This window comes from Dermacentor albipictus, unplaced genomic scaffold (assembly GCF_038994185.2).
Source record: "Dermacentor albipictus isolate Rhodes 1998 colony unplaced genomic scaffold, USDA_Dalb.pri_finalv2 scaffold_34, whole genome shotgun sequence".
Classification (NCBI taxonomy): domain Eukaryota; kingdom Metazoa; phylum Arthropoda; class Arachnida; order Ixodida; family Ixodidae; genus Dermacentor; species Dermacentor albipictus.
Genome location: NW_027225588.1, coordinates 569,797 through 586,780, shown reverse-complemented (window position 1 = coordinate 586,780; position 16,984 = coordinate 569,797). Strand labels below are relative to the sequence as shown.

Here is a 16,984-nt window from a genome sequence, read left to right as displayed (position 1 = left end):
ACCTCTCCGGCGCTCGTGGGCTCCGGCGCAGGGGTAGAGTGCGGGGACGAGGTAGGCACACCCGATGCCTCGACCATGAGAGGAGCGGAAGAGTGAATGACCTCTCCGGCGCTCGTGGGCTCCGGCGCAGGGGTAGAGTGCGGGGACGAGGTAGGCACACCCGATGCCTCGACCATGAGAGGAGCAGAAATGTGAATGACCTCTCCGGCGCTCGTGGGCTCCGGCGCAGGGGTAGAGTGCGGGGACGAGGTAGGCACACCCGATGCCTCGACCATGAGAGGAGCAGAAAAGTGAATGACCTCTCCGGCGCTCGTGGGCTCCGGCGCAGGGGTAGAGTGCGGAGACGAGGTAAGCACACCCGATGCCACGACCATGAGAGGAGCGGAAGAGTGAATGACCTCTCCGGCGCTCGTGGGCTCCGGCGCAGGGGTAGAGTGCGGAGATGAGGTAGGCACACCCGATGCCACGACCATGAGAGGAGCGGAAGAGTGAATGACCTCTCCGGCGCTCGTGGGCTCCGGCGCAGGGGTAGAGTGCGGGGACGAGGTAGGCACACCCGATGCCTCGACCATGAGAGGAGCAGAAAAGTGAATGACCTCTCCGGCGCTCGTGGGCTCCGGCGCAGGGGTAGAGTGCAGGGACGAGGTAGGCACACCCGATGCCTCGACCATGAGAGGAGCAGAAAAGTGAATGACCTCTCCGGCGCTCGTGGGCTCCGGCGCAGGGGTAGAGTGCGGGGACGAGGTAGGCACACCCGATGCCTCGACCATGAGAGGAGCGGAAGAGTGAATGACCTCTCCGGCGCTCGTGGGCTCCGGCGCAGGGGTAGAGTGCGGAGACGAGGTAAGCACACCCGATGCCACGACCATGAGAGGAGCGGAAGAGTGAATGACCTCTCCGGCGCTCGTGGGCTCCGGCGCAGGGGTAGAGTGCGGGGACGAGGTAGGCACACCCGATGCCTCGACCATGAGAGGAGCAGAAATGTGAATGACCTCTCCGGCGCTCGTGGGCTCCGGCGCAGGGGTAGAGTGCAGGGACGAGGTAGGCACACCCGATGCCTCGACCATGAGAGGAGCAGAAAAGTGAATGACCTCTCCGGCGCTCGTGGGCTCCGGCGCAGGGGTAGAGTGCAGGGACGAGGTAGGCACACCCGATGCCTCGACCATGAGAGGAGCAGAAAAGTGAATGACCTCTCCGGCGCTCGTGGGCTCCGGCGCAGGGGTAGAGTGCGGGGACGAGGTAGGCACACCCGATGCCTCGACCATGAGAGGAGCGGAAGAGTGAATGACCTCTCCGGCGCTCGTGGGCTCCGGCGCAGGGGTAGAGTGCGGAGACGAGGTAAGCACACCCGATGCCACGACCATGAGAGGAGCGGAAGAGTGAATGACCTCTCCGGCGCTCGTGGGCTCCGGCGCAGGGGTAGAGTGCGGGGACGAGGTAGGCACACCCGATGCCTCGACCATGAGAGGAGCAGAAATGTGAATGACCTCTCCGGCGCTCGTGGGCTCCGGCGCAGGGGTAGAGTGCGGGGACGAGGTAGGCACACCCGATGCCTCGACCATGAGAGGAGCAGAAAAGTGAATGACCTCTCCGGCGCTCGTGGGCTCCGGCGCAGGGGTAGAGTGCAGGGACGAGGTAGGCACACCCGATGCCTCGACCATGAGAGGAGCAGAAAAGTGAATGACCTCTCCGGCGCTCGTGGGCTCCGGCGCAGGGGTAGAGTGCGGGGACGAGGTAGGCACACCCGATGCCTCGACCATGAGAGGAGCGGAAGAGTGAATGACCTCTCCGGCGCTCGTGGGCTCCGGCGCAGGGGTAGAGTGCGGGGACGAGGTAGGCACACCCGATGCCTCGACCATGAGAGGAGCGGAAGAGTGAATGACCTCTCCGGCGCTCGTGGGCTCCGGCGCAGGGGTAGAGTGCGGGGACGAGGTAGGCACACCCGATGCCTCGACCATGAGAGGAGCAGAAAAGTGAATGACCTCTCCGGCGCTCGTGGGCTCCGGCGCAGGGGTAGAGTGCGGGGACGAGGTAGGCACACCCGATGCCTCGACCATGAGAGGAGCGGAAGAGTGAATGACCTCTCCGGCGCTCGTGGGCTCCGGCGCAGGGGTAGAGTGCGGGGACGAGGTAGGCACACCCGATGCCTCGACCATGAGAGGAGCGGAAGAGTGAATGACCTCTCCGGCGCTCGTGGGCTCCGGCGCAGGGGTAGAGTGCGGGGACGAGGTAGGCACACCCGATGCCTCGACCATGAGAGGAGCGGAAGAGTGAATGACCTCTCCGGCGCTCGTGGGCTCCGGCGCAGGGGTAGAGTGCGGGGACGAGGTAGGCACACCCGATGCCTCGACCATGAGAGGAGCAGAAATGTGAATGACCTCTCCGGCGCTCGTGGGCTCCGGCGCAGGGGTAGAGTGCGGGGACGAGGTAGGCACACCCGATGCCTCGACCATGAGAGGAGCAGAAAAGTGAATGACCTCTCCGGCGCTCGTGGGCTCCGGCGCAGGGGTAGAGTGCGGGGACGAGGTAGGCACACCCGATGCCTCGACCATGAGAGGAGCGGAAGAGTGAATGACCTCTCCGGCGCTCGTGGGCTCCGGCGCAGGGGTAGAGTGCGGGGACGAGGTAGGCACACCCGATGCCTCGACCATGAGAGGAGCGGAAGAGTGAATGACCTCTCCGGCGCTCGTGGGCTCCGGCGCAGGGGTAGAGTGCGGGGACGAGGTAGGCACACCCGATGCCTCGACCATGAGAGGAGCGGAAGAGTGAATGACCTCTCCGGCGCTCGTGGGCTCCGGCGCAGGGGTAGAGTGCGGGGACGAGGTAGGCACACCCGATGCCTCGACCATGAGAGGAGCAGAAATGTGAATGACCTCTCCGGCGCTCGTGGGCTCCGGCGCAGGGGTAGAGTGCGGGGACGAGGTAGGCACACCCGATGCCTCGACCATGAGAGGAGCAGAAAAGTGAATGACCTCTCCGGCGCTCGTGGGCTCCGGCGCAGGGGTAGAGTGCGGGGACGAGGTAGGCACACCCGATGCCTCGACCATGAGAGGAGCGGAAGAGTGAATGACCTCTCCGGCGCTCGTGCGCTCCGGCGCAGGGGTAGAATGCGGGGACGAGGTAGGCACACCCGATGCCTCGACCATGAGAGGAGCGGAAGAGTGAATGACCTCTCCGGCGCTCGTGGGCTCCGGCGCAGGGGTAGAGTGCGGGGACGAGGTAGGCACACCCGATGCCTCGACCATGAGAGGAGCGGAAGAGTGAATGACCTCTCCGGCGCTCGTGGGCTCCGGCGCAGGGGTAGAGTGCGGGGACGAGGTAGGCACACCCGATGCCTCGACCATGAGAGGAGCGGAAGAGTGAATGACCTCTCTGGCGCTCGTGGGCTCCGGCGCAGGGGTAGAGTGCGGGGACGAGGTAGGCACACCCGATGCCTCGACCATGAGAGGAGCGGAAGAGTGAATGACCTCTCCGGCGCTCGTGGGCTCCGGCGCAGGGGTAGAGTGTGGGGACGAGGTAGGCACACCCGATGCCTCGACCATGAGAGGAGCAGAAATGTGAATGACCTCTCCGGCGCTCGTGGGCTCCGGCGCAGGGGTAGAGTGCGGGGACGAGGTAGGCACACCCGATGCCTCGACCATGAGAGGAGCAGAAAAGTGAATGACCTCTCCGGCGCTCGTGGGCTCCGGCGCAGGGGTAGAGTGCGGGGACGAGGTAGGCACACCCGATGCCTCGACCATGAGAGGAGCGGAAGAGTGAATGACCTCTCCGGCGCTCGTGGGCTCCGGCGCAGGGGTAGAGTGCGGGGACGAGGTAGGCACACCCGATGCCTCGACCATGAGAGGAGCGGAAGAGTGAATGACCTCTCCGGCGCTCGTGGGCTCCGGCGCAGGGGTAGAGTGCGGGGACGAGGTAGGCACACCCGATGCCTCGACCATGAGAGGAGCGGAAGAGTGAATGACCTCTCCGGCGCTCGTGGGCTCCGGCGCAGGGGTAGAGTGCGGGGACGAGGTAGGCACACCCGATGCCTCGACCATGAGAGGAGCGGAAGAGTGAATGACCTCTCCGGCGCTCGTGGGCTCCGGCTCAGGTGTAGAGTGAGGGGACGAGGTAAGCAGACCCGTTGCCATGACCATGAGAATGTAAGGAGGGTGAGGTAGGGCCCATGGCGTCCGGCCATACCTAACATGGCACGCGCTACTCGGCACCCTTCATTTTTTCGCTTCTGCTGCTCAATCGCCTGCGGTCTTAGTGCGCAACCGTTTATTTAATTCAAATGATTTTCGAACGATCTTCACAAGCCTCCATCCAAACTGTGCCACGTGCAATTTCATAAAGTAGACGCAAAACGTATTGTAAATGAAGAAATGTCTATTTAGCTCTATATAAATGCTCGTTTCGGGCTCTTCGTGCGGTCATTCAATGTTGTGGCGCCATGAAAGCAGCAGTAGTTCCCTTACGGAGCTCCACCGGACGGTCAAGCTGAAAAGAGTAAATTACAAATCATGTGTTATTTTGGTATTTAGACCTCATAGGAATGTTGCCTTCATAGAGGAAACGTGCGAAAGTGGTGAATGGGCGACATTACAAACAAAAGCAATTCGCTTTTACATATATGGCATCAAAAATACCCGACTCATTCTAAGCCGTACTATAATTTATGAATAAAACATCTGATTTCCAAGCATTCCCCCATTCCCGGGCATTGTTTCCTGCACTTTAAGAACACAAATGCACTATCGACTGCGCGTTCCAGAACTACTGGGCCCCAACCGATGCGATAGTGTGCCATATACACAGACGTGGCCACAACACAGGCTCTCAGCCAGACAATGCTAGACGTTCGCAGAATGGCTTCTACTTGCACTCGCTAGAAGTTCGTGAGTGTAACGCCTGTTTTCAAAAGGCAGAATTATCAATTTCTTGGTTTTTGAGCACTTCGGCGTTATGTTTTGTTCGTTCTACCGGCACAAGCTAAACACTTCAGTGTTATCCCTCTTGGCAATCACTCGGCGCGTCATCGACGAGCGTGGGTACCGAAAGAAGGTATATGTAGTGGGGCCGCACAAAGCGTCACAAACATGTCTCACCGAAATTCAGTACATGCGAAACCGACTGTCACCACGGCCGGCTTGCTTTTTCGCTAACTGCTTGAGAACCCCAGGCGCGGATTGCATGCTTGAAAAGTAACCCAAGAAGTTACGAAATTCATTACAATAATTTTGGGGGCCAGAGAATGCGTCACGAACTTGTCCCAGTAAGATCCAGTACACGCGAAACTAACTGCGGCACACAGCCGAGCTGCTTTTCTCTAACTGCGTCACCAAGCCGGGCGCGGCGAGCGTGCCTAAGAATTGGCGAAATTAGTTATGATGTTGAGGCTCACAGAAAGCGACGCAAACATCTCCTAGTAGTAGTAGCAAATTAACTACGCCAGCGCGGCCGAGCTGTTTTTCGCTAACTGTGTCACAAGTGTCGGTTCCGTGCCGTAAAAGCCAAAATTGCTTGAAATGCGTCGCAGACTGTCATACGAAATTCCTCACCTTGCCGAAGTCAAATAGTGCAGCGGTGCCGTGTCGAAGTGCATAAGAAGCGCAAGAATACGCCGGGAGCCCAACAGGCTACATTCACAGAGAAAGAAATTCAGCAAGAGCGGACACTCCCATAGAGCTCAGCAGCCGAATTGACTGCAGCGCACCAAGCCGTCGGCGTGAATACCTGAACCACACTTCCGATTTCGGTTTTGAGCTCGCGCGTATTGAACGCTAGCTGGTACGCGTTACGCCTGCTGCGCTGATCGTTTTTCTTTTTCTTGTTTTTTTTGCTTCTACGGCTCAACCGAGCGCGGTCTTAGTGCGAAACCGCTTTATTATTAAATTGGATTGCGAACTGTTTTTACAAGCCTCCATCGAATGTGTGCCACGTGCAATTTCATAAAGGCGCAAGACGCTTTGTGAAATGAAGAAATGTTTATTTTCTTCTATACAAATGCTCGTTGCGGACTTAGAGTGCGTTCATCCGGCGCCAAGTGAGCCGCAGTAGTTCCCGTACGAAACTAAAAATTAGGGGATTTTAGGTGCCAAAACTACTTTCTGATTATGAGGCACGCCGTAGTGGAGCACTTTGGAAATTTCTACCACCTGGGGTTCTTTAATGTGCACCCAAATCTAAGTACACGGGTCCGTACGAAGCTGCACCGGACGACGTCAGATGAAAAAATTTAATTACAAGCAAGTGTAATTTTGTTATTACCATATACGAATAATGAGCGTATAGAGGCGAAACGTGCGAAAGTGGAGAATGGGCAGCATTACAAACAAAAGCAGTTCGCCTTTGCCTACATGGCGTAGAAAATACCCGACTCATCCCGAAGAATGCCGTACATACCGCGAAAACACCCTATTTAATTCCCCTCTTCCCGGGCCTTATTTCCTGCACTTTAAGAGCACGAATACACGGACTACTGCGCGTTTACAAAACTTGACTACAACCGACGCGATAGTACGCTACGAATGCACCAAGGTGGCCACAACACAAGCTCTCAACCAGACCATGCTAGACGCTCGCATAATTCTTTCTACTTGCACTCAAGACAAATGCGTGGGTGCAAAGTCTGTCTTCATTTGTTCCGAAGTCAGAATTTTGGAGTTACAAGTTCCTGGCGTTCGGGCTCCTTGGCGTTATCTCTTGCGCTTTCTGCCGGCATAAGCAACACATTCCCGTGTTATCACTCTTCGCAATTGCTTGTCGCGTCATCGACAAGCGTGTGTACCGAAGAAAAGCTTAAACTGTTGCGGGGCCATAAACATTGTTACAAACTTCTCGCAGTAACGTTCAGTACGCACCAAACTTTGTCGCCATGGCTGAGCTGCTTTTCGCTGCGTCACTACAGGTGTCTCATAAGCAACAAAAAAGTACCGAAAATAATTTTCAACAATGTTGGGTGTCAGAGAAAGCACCACGAACTTGTCCGCGCATTAAAGAGCGAAACTTCCCTGCGCACCACGGCCGAGCTGTTTTTCGCTAACCGCGTCAAAGCGCCAGGCGCGCCCACTGCACTCGAAAGGCACACGAAAAGTAACGAAATTAGTTACAATAATGTTGGCCGCCAGAAAAAGCGCCAAAACTTGTCGCAATAAGATTCAGTATATTCATGCGAAACTGTGTCCCAGCGCCCTGTGCGACTAGCGTGCCCAAAAATTACCGAAAATATTGGGGCTCATAGAAAGCATCGCAAACATCTCCTAGTACGAGTAATTAATTCAAATTACCTGCGCTACGATGGCCGAGCTGTTTTTCGTCGTTACCTGCATCACGAGTTTGCCTATAGGTGCCGTGCCATAAGCCTAATTGTTTGAAATGCGTCGCAGACTGTAGAACAATATTTCTCACCTTGCCGTAGTCCAATAATGCAGTGGTGCCATGTCGAAGTTCAGAAGGAGCGCAAAAATTCGCCGGCCACCCAGAAAACCAGGCTAAATCAAAAAACAGCAACGGAGGCAGGCGGGTCGCCGAACAGGCGAGCGCTCAGATGCGCAGCCGGTCTCGCTCGCATCGGTGGTGTGTCTGACGAATGACGCATGCATCTGGCTCATAGAGAAAGCGGTTCAACAAGAGCAGACACTCCAATAGAGCCCAGCGGTCAAATTGACTGTAGCGCACCAATCGGATGGTATTAACACCTTCCGGCTTCGGTTTAGGCCGCGCACGTTTAGAACGCCAGCTGGTACACGCCACGCCGGCTCCGCTGATCGACGCGGCATTTCTTTTTTTTTTTGCTTCTACTGCTGAACCACGCGTGGCCTTGGCGCGGGATCGCTTTAGTATTTAGTAAAAATAATTGTGAACGATCTGTACAAGCCTCCACCGAATCTGTGTCACGTGCAATTTCATAAAGAAAACGGAAGACTTCTGAAATGATGAAATGTTTATTTTGCTCTATATAAATGCTCGTTCCGGGCTTCTTGTGCATTCATTCAAAGTTGGGGCAGCAGGTAAGCAGCAGTCATTTTCGTACGAAGCTCCACTGAATGCCATCAGCTGAAAAAATAGAGTAAATTACAAGCATATAACATTTTGGCGTATAGACCTAAAAGCAATATTGCGTGTTGAGGCAAAACGTGCGTAAGTAGTGAATGAGCGGCATTACAGATAAATTCACTTTTACATACATTTCGAAGCAGACTCCTGCCAAACAATGCCATAAAATCTGGAGAAAACATCCGATTTTCAAGCATCCCTCCCTTCCTGGGCATTATTTCCTGCACTTCAAGAACACAAATACGTGGGTGATTGCGCATTTCCAAAACAACTTGGCCTCAGTCGACGCGACGGTACGCCAAGTACACAGAGGTGGCTCACAGGCTCTCAGCCAGACCATGTTGCACGCTAGCAGAATGCCTTCTAGTCGCACTGAAGACACATTCGTGGGTGCAAGGCCTGTTTTCAGCTGCTCACAATATATAAATGTCATATTCTTGAGCTCCTCCGTGTTATCTCTTACGCGTCCTGCCGGCGCATGCAGCACACTCCCGTATCATCACTCTCGGAAATCTCTCGTCGCGTTTTCGACAAGCGTGAGCACCGGAAGACAGTATATGTTGTTGCAGGGCCATCAAAAGCGTCACAAACTTGTCCCACTAAAATTCAGTACACGCCGAGTACACGCCGACCCCGAGTGCACGACTGTGCTTGGTGATTCTAGGACGGCAGTGAAAAATTACGCCAGAGCAAGGGTGTGTGGTGAAGCCGCGCGTGTGTTGCATGTGGTCGATCTCGCGAGTGAAAGTCGGTGTCTGGTGATAAAGTGGTTCCCGGCCCACATGGGCAGTGATGCGTCGAATCGCGGCAACGCAAACCACAACGAGACGGCGAACGCGGCGGCGCGAGGACTAAACAACCGTGCCGCTGCTACTACAGCCGGCCCGTCGTTGTGGTGGGAAACCAAGGACAAAATGACTTCCTACAACGAAATTGTGCAATGGTACCGACTAGAGCGAAGGACGATGCCGCCACCTCATCCGGGCTTCACCCGTAAGGAGGCGGTTTTATACCGACAACTTCAAACGGGGTCGTTATTCACCCCGGTGCTGATGAGGCACGTGTGTCCAAGTGTTTATGAAAGTGATGTGTTGTGTGTGCCGAAAGGAAAGAGCCACTGCAGCTCACATCCTTTGGGACTGTGCTAAGAATCCGCATGAAGCTGCAACAATAACAACGATCCCGCCGCGGGTCGAGGCCGCAACGAGATACTATGACCAAGATGTCCAAACCCAGGCCGTCCAGCAGATATCGGCGGCCCTCGAAAGGCAACGACCGAGCGAAACCGGAGGGAGGCTGCCACCCCAAAAGAGGGGCAGGCGCGGTCGACCAAAGGGAATAGTGCGGCCGCGGCCGATGTAGAGGCGCCACACGCCGCGAAGACGTCATGGCCGCGTCACGGTAACGCCTCCCTAACAGGGGAAGGCTAACCGTTCTGCAGGCGTTCACAACAAAGTTTAGTCACTCACTCACTCACAGAATCGGCTGCTTTATACTTCATCTCACGCCTTACCACAATCGGTATACGGAGAGAACCAAGGTAATGTTGTTTGCCATCACTTGGAGACACACAGATTATTTTTGCATTCCCCTGATTAGTTAATTCGTGTTAATTATTTGCTAAATTATCTTAAATAAAGGAAAATGATCAATAATAAAATTGTAAAGCAACATTAGAAACTCCCGATACCGTGTTCTGTTCAACGCGTGCTCCATAGAAGTGTTTCTCCGAGCGTGAAGAAGCCCGCGATTACTCGCAATGTTACTCGAGCGGCCGGTCACGGAGCAATATATATATATATATATATATATATATATATATATATATATATATATATATATATATGTGTGTGTGTGTGTGTGTGTGTGTGTGTGTGTGTGTGTGTGTGTGTGTGTGTGTGTGCACGTGAATGTATGCATGTGCGTGTTTGAACGACTACATATAGTGGAAATAGACAAGAAGGAATACACACCTTATTGACTCTCGTCTATAGACAGTAAGACGAATAATGAACAACAATAAATGGAGACTGTATCGACTTTTTTCTATAGACCGTGTATAGACAAATATTAGAGAAAGATAAATAGACTGTATCGACTTTCGTCTATAGAAAGTCTACAGACAAACAATAGACTAAACTAAATAGAGGTTGTATCGACTGTCGTCTCTAGGTGTCTCTTGTGGGAAAGAAGACAAAAAGGAAACGAACACCAAATCGACTTTTTCCTACAGACTATCTATAGATGGCGAATAGACAAAAAGAAATAGAAACCTTATCGACTTTCATCTATAGACAGTCTATAGACTTTGTGTCAATAAAAGTCCAAATCTATAGAAACGCAAGATCGTCTATAAAAATTCTATAGACTTTCTATAGACAGTCAAAAGTCATTTTTGCAGGGGTATATACACCGCCGCAGCGAGGTCAACAGCGGAATATGTACTCACCAGATACTGCAGGCGCCATCAACCGACTGAGAGACAATACACAAAGGTATCACAAGTCAGCGAAGTTAATGAGCTGCCGAATGATTACCACGAGGGAAGCACTGTGGAGAAGTTGATGTATCATGTGAGCCCAGAGTTCTACCAACACTTTGCAGTGCCAGGTGACGCTCCATTACCGCAAGAGGAAGGAAAGGACATAGAGAAACGTTTTCCGAAGCACGTTGGTGTGGTCGCGCCGTTCTGCGATGTGTCCACTGTACTCAAACATAAGCTAAACAGCACTGTACTGCAAGAACTCATTTGCTCTAATAAGTGTCGCATAGAGCTGCTGCAGTAGTTTTGCTATGCGTGGCTTATGCTGCATATAAAATACATCACTTTGGATATCGAAAACAGCGGGAGAAAAAAGCCGCTACAATGAAGAATGCCCCAAAAGCGTAGAAATTAAGAAAAATCGTCTTACTGATATTTCGTTCTTTTTTTAATTCCTAAAGCTCTTAAACCGATCTCCAAAATAGTCTATCTTTAGAAAATAATTTGGCGTACTTCAATATTTGCATAAATATCATGCAACGTGTTCTTCGTGGAGACAGTCATTGCTCCCACACGTGCACCCTCCTCTTCAAAGATTATTACATAGCTACCATACATAGATTTTCGAATGCTAGAACCTTCTTAAGCTTACTTCAGTACAGTTGCGCAAGCACTAATGTTGCTGGGCACTCTTGACTTAAGTGGTTTCAGTAACATGACAAAAGTGGGAAGGGGGGTCCCCTTTCGGCAAAGTCGCAAATATTCTTCATAAGCAAAGAAGGCATGCTGCGCCAGAAATGAGTGCTCTAGAAAATGTGAAATGCTTTCGCCTCCTTATTTTGTCGACACCGAAATTCTCGTGACGGATGACCTCCAGCCAATGATGAAACTCGTAACGGCACTTGTCCTACGCTTTAAACAAGTCACACGTAACTGAGCCTATAGGCTCTGTTAAAGTGCGTAATGTACATTCAGCGTATTAGAGGAAGGTCTTTAAAACCATTCAAAAGAGAATTGTTCTGAGTGGGTTGCCCGAATGCATTGAATGCAGCCGACTTGCGTTGCTTTTATGAAATATTTCTCCATGTCCCTAAGCTACGCGTTCGATACCTTTGTGCATCACTTTGTCCTTGCCCAACCTCTACTGATGATCAACCGCTGATTGACACATATTTGTCCTGAATTTTCTGTTTCTCAACCACAACAAAAAAAACTTAACGCTATTTGTTATTGTCCTTAAACTGTGCCATTTATGCCTAGATGATGATAGAACGAACAAAGCACATTACAAATTTTAAGAAACATCTGCAATATGTTCGCAAAGAATTTCGTATTGATACATTTTTCGCAATCTGACAGATCTGAATGAAGCTATAGTGCTCTTACGTGTTGTATTGTGAAACAAAACTACATATGAGAAAAAACTGTATGGATATTTTCAATATGCTTTGCTGGATATTTATCGGCACATTACCACAAGGAAAGCTATCCAGAAAATTGACTTGGTATATCATGTTGTTTGGACTAGCAAGTATACACGTTCTATGGAGTAGAAAAGGAAGTTTTTATTACTGGTATTCGAAAAATGTCAATCTGCTGCTCTTGGTAGCCTTTTTATTATTGAAAGACAACTGTTACGACAAATATTGCTTTCGTAGAGTTGTGTTGTGCACAACAAGCAAACATGACCTCTGTAGCAGTTTTCTGTCTGAGAAATTGTAGGAACCTGTCTTACGCATATATGCTCGTAGCACACAATGCGCCCACTTCTACTGACTGTTGAAATACTCATCTCTACATTATTGTTTTGCATATCGAATGCCTTGCTGTGCGATAGGTTGCTAGTAAATTCACTGAATAAACCACAGTTTTCTGCCGACTTATGTTTTACCGAAACAAAATCGCCGCATGGCATTGCATGCTGGCTCGAGCATCTTGAACTGGAAAAGTTTTCACACAGACGCGCTGCACATACATTGTGGGAAAAGAAAATTAGAAGCCGATGAGTGTGGCAAACAAAATCTGAAAGAGGAAAATGATCTGAAAAAATTAACACAAGCGTTGTTGGTTGCCGTTGGCGCCTGCAGAGAAAGTCGCGCGCTCGTCGAGCGCATAGCAGACGACAAGCGGGATGGTGTTTCCCCCTCGCGCATCAACAAAACCATGGGAGCAGGCTTCATTTTTTCCTTGTTTTTTGCTCTCGAAATTTGGCCTACTAAGCACCAGGGGAGAAATTGGCGCTCGTGACGCAATTCCCATTTACTTGGGATGTATACCAGCTGACTTAGCCATGCTTGTGCCTCCTATGTGCGGGGATTACAGGCAACACGCACTGCGATTAACCAGTTGAATGACGTTGCTGCCAATCAGTCGCTTATCCAAGTCTCGTAAGCTGGCGATGATCCCGGAAATACGGAAATATGCTCCACTCACGGTGCCCATCTGATAGTGACCTGTGGTAGTAGACACTACAACACTCGTTACCCAATTGAAATTCAATGCTGAAAACGCACCTTGCGCAGAAAGGTGAAACCGGACAGTCATAGCAAGCATAAAGCGAACACAGCAACATTGATGACGTCAAGTGCGATAACACATGCACGTGGCAATAGCACCCCTCACCCACCTCAAGAAACACTGTCCGCTTGCTGAAAATTAAACACTGAAATATATATCAAATTAAAATAAAAAGCCAACAAATCGATGGTCTCTGCGTTCATTAACGAAAGCGCGAACGAACAATACGACAATCCGGAAAGAAATCATGACACACTTAGAAGAAAATAATTTATTATGGCCAATGCAACATGGTCTTAGAAAAGGTTTATCTACAGTAACACAACTTTTAGAGATTACAAAAGACTTCGCTTCAGCAATTAATGATAATCGACGCTGTATTCATTGATTTTTCAAAAGCATTTGACCGCGTTTTACATTTTAAATTAATTGAGAAACTTAGGTCTATTGATGTAGAACCAAAATTATTAGCCTGGATCACGGCCTATCTGTCGAATCGTACACAATATGTGACCATTAATAATACTAATTCTGATTTACATAAGGTAAAAAATTATGGGATTTTACGTGCCAAATCCATTTTCTGATTATGAGGCACGCCGTAGTGGAGGACTCCGAAAATTTTGACCACCTGGGGTTCTTTAACGTGCACCTAAATCTAAGTGCACGGGTGTTTACGCCCCTATCAAGATTCAGCCACCATGGCTGGGATTCGATCCCGCGACCTCGTGCTCAGCAGCCTAATACCATAGCCACTGAGCAACCAAGGCGGGTTTACTTAAGGTATACTCCGGAGTACCACAGGGATCAGTGTTAGGGCAACTATTATTTCCTATTTATATCAATCACGTTGCTAATTGAGTTGAAGCAGGCGTGAAAGTTCGGTTATTCGTTGATGACCTGGTTGTTTACACCTGTGTGCGTGATACTGAGTATCAGAAGCTCCTAAATGCGTCCTTAGATAAAATTACTCTATGGTGTGTAACCTGGGGCATGGAAATTAACCTCAGAAAAACAAAGTGCATGACTATTAGCCATAGGAAGTCGTTTATTAAATTCAATTATAGAACAGCGGGCTCCGACATAACATGAACAGACGCTATAAAATATTTGGGCTTAACAATTACAAGTAACTTAAAGTGGAACGTTGACATAGAGAATATATGCGCAAAAGCTTTTACAACACTCGGGTTTTACGAAGAAAGTTGGCTGCGGCTCCTACTTCCATTAAGTTAATAGCCTATAAAACTCTAGTGCGGCCCATTCTTGAATATGGCAGTATAGTTTGGAACCCTCATCAGGTATACCTTACAGAAAGATTGAAAAGAATCAAAAATAAGGCATTACGTTTCGTCTATTCAAAATATTGCCGTCAGGACAGCGTCACTGCTCTTCAAGATTCCGCAGGCATTCATACATTTGCTTGCGGCGGCGTGTGGCAGCAATGAAGTTCCTTTTTTTTTTTGCTTTATCATGATCGCATAAAAATAGATAAACACGTTCACTTGAAACCACCACATCGTCATTCCCGTAGAAAGTGTCATGATAAACATATCAGGCAATACTTCACACGCTGCAGCACGTTGAAATTTTCATTTTTTTCTTGCTACCATTGAAATATGGAATGCTTTGCCCCGGGAAATTATTGGCATGGATAGCGCAGAGGAATTTGTGGAGATGGTAGAAGAATACCTTCTTATGCTATAGCATATTGATGTGTTGTACTTGGTTATATTATGTCTACTTATGTTTTATGCTTACTTATGAGGCTTATGCATTGTTTGTTATCGGTTGTATAGGATGTTGTATCGATTGCTGTTGTATCGGTTATGATTACTGATGTACAGTTGATACATCGTACTCCTGCGGATACTGACCCGCCCACTCCCTGTAATGGCCTGTATAAGGCTGACAGTATTTTTCAAATAAAATAACCATTGCCGATGCATAAGGCCGCACAAGAAGTGGAGGGTGAACCCGCATACCATGTGCGGGCTCGGCTCTCTTACTTGCGGCAGATTGTCTTTCTCGTCCAATTTCATTTTCCATTTCCCGTATTATTTTTATAACAATTCAAAATTGCACCTAATTTCTGTTGTGCTTTTCCAGACTTCATTTTCTGTTTGCGTAATATGGTTTAAAGTAGCAAAAAAATCAAACCGTTCGGTTCAGCTGATTCTTCTCGCTAATGAATAAAAAGAAGCAACACGGCACGTCACTCCTCCTGTACAGATTGACAGCAGCGTAGGCACCTTGCGAAAATACTTTACTGACGACAACACTTTAGCCAACTGCAGTTCAAGCCTTGACAATGAAGTCAATTACGTCTTGCTTTTTTTCTTTTCAGTTCAGGAGGCATACTAAACATAGGAAGAAATGATTGGGTTGCTCGGCTTCCCGTCAAGCGTCAGCTGTTGCAGGGAACATTCCGAATACTGCGTTAACAGCACCCTCTTAGTAGCGTCATTTCGAACCAACATGTGCAGATCTCTGTGGGGCGCGTGAGCCGCGGCGTCGTCGTGTGGTACGTATCCGCCGTGGCCCTGCTCGAGTGGAAAACTTCGGCGCCGTTCGTCTCCTGCCTCGGATCGCAGATGCTGGCCGCCCTTCAGATGGCGCCGTGGGGCCTCGAGTTCTTGTTCGGCAGCTTCGTCGTCGGCACAAACTTCACCCAGGTGCTGCGGAACACCTCTTTTGCCGGCCTCGGCGAGCTCGACGTCCAGGCGCCGTTCTTGTTCCGCGTGAGTTTGCGTGGGGACACTCGCCTATGCCGCCGAAAATGTTAGGGAGCTTTAGGCTCTTTCGTGATAGGAATTGAAACAACGACCGGATTTCCGAGCTTGAACTGCAGCGAAGAATACTACGGACACCTTGGCGTTATTATCAACAGCTGTCCGTGCGCGCACTTAGTGATCTCTCTTTTTGTGACCGCCATATCTGGTATGCGCTGTCAGTTTATACTTACTTGCTTATTTGACAACCCAGATGCCGTGACACCCGCATGCACCAACAAGGAAAAGTTTACGTTTATGCGCATATCTAAATTCACATTTCTTGTGCCCGGTGGCTTAAAAAACACAAAAGAATGCGTGAACAATTCGGCTCGAAAAAATTAAAAAAAAATTATGGGGTTTTACGTACCAAAACCAAATTCGGCTCGAAACACTTCAAGCAATGGTCGCCGCGATTCAATGGGGGTTTCTCCATTTTAATGTGCGATTTCTGGTAGGATAAATATCTAACCTTCTTTGTATTCAGGATAGCCGAAAGTAAACTTCAAATTTAATGAATTATTCTCATTTAATATATGAATACACCCGTCAGTTGCAGCTCGCAGTGATCAAAATGACTTTGTTTATTTATCTTTATTTAAAGGTTACTTGTTTCGAAAACACGGTAAATACATCGACAAATAGAGTACATCTTCATTTACGCAATGCACTTGCTCTTCAGTCAGCATGTTCCACTGGCGTACTCTTCGCACAAAAATGGAGTAAGCACAGTACTTTATCTTCGCTTCGTGCTCTATAATTTCGCAAATACTAGTACAGAATATCCAGTCTCAGTTTTCTGAGTCGGGTGGGAAGTGATCCCATTAAAGTTCAACTTTCAATGTTGTGCAACTCTCTCTCCTTCTGTACTGGCCAAACTGGAACCTAGCAATTCGGTTTGGTCATTTGATCTAGAAAGTTAATGAGAGTGGCCTCGGCAGGGTCCCACATGACACAATCGTTCTTCCAATTTTGGTCAAGTCACATAAGGGGCATTTTTTTGGCACTTACATGCCAGCGTTGAATATTCTGCTCAAGCTGAGGGCTTTACAGCTTTAACTATATGGCATTGCTTACGAGCGGCTTCCGTGAGCAGTCGGATGACCTTATCACACCTAGGTAGTTGTATTTATGCTGCTGTCCTAACAGTACAATAATTGTACAGTGCAGCTAT

At 49.7% G+C, this 16,984-nt stretch overlaps 1 protein-coding gene across 3 annotated transcripts in view; it reads left to right on the top strand.

Annotated features, from left to right (window-relative positions):
- The window catches only part of LOC135921225 (uncharacterized transporter YutK-like), a 251,210-nt gene that overhangs the window by 63,017 nt on the left and 171,209 nt on the right, over nt 1-16,984 (top strand). For all 3 annotated transcript variants that reach the window (XM_065455539.1, XM_070529860.1, XM_065455538.1), the window contains exon 4: nt 15,526-15,780. In XM_065455539.1, the coding sequence (XP_065311611.1) occupies nt 15,526-15,780 (255 nt within the window). The remainder of the gene's footprint in view (nt 1-15,525; nt 15,781-16,984) is intronic.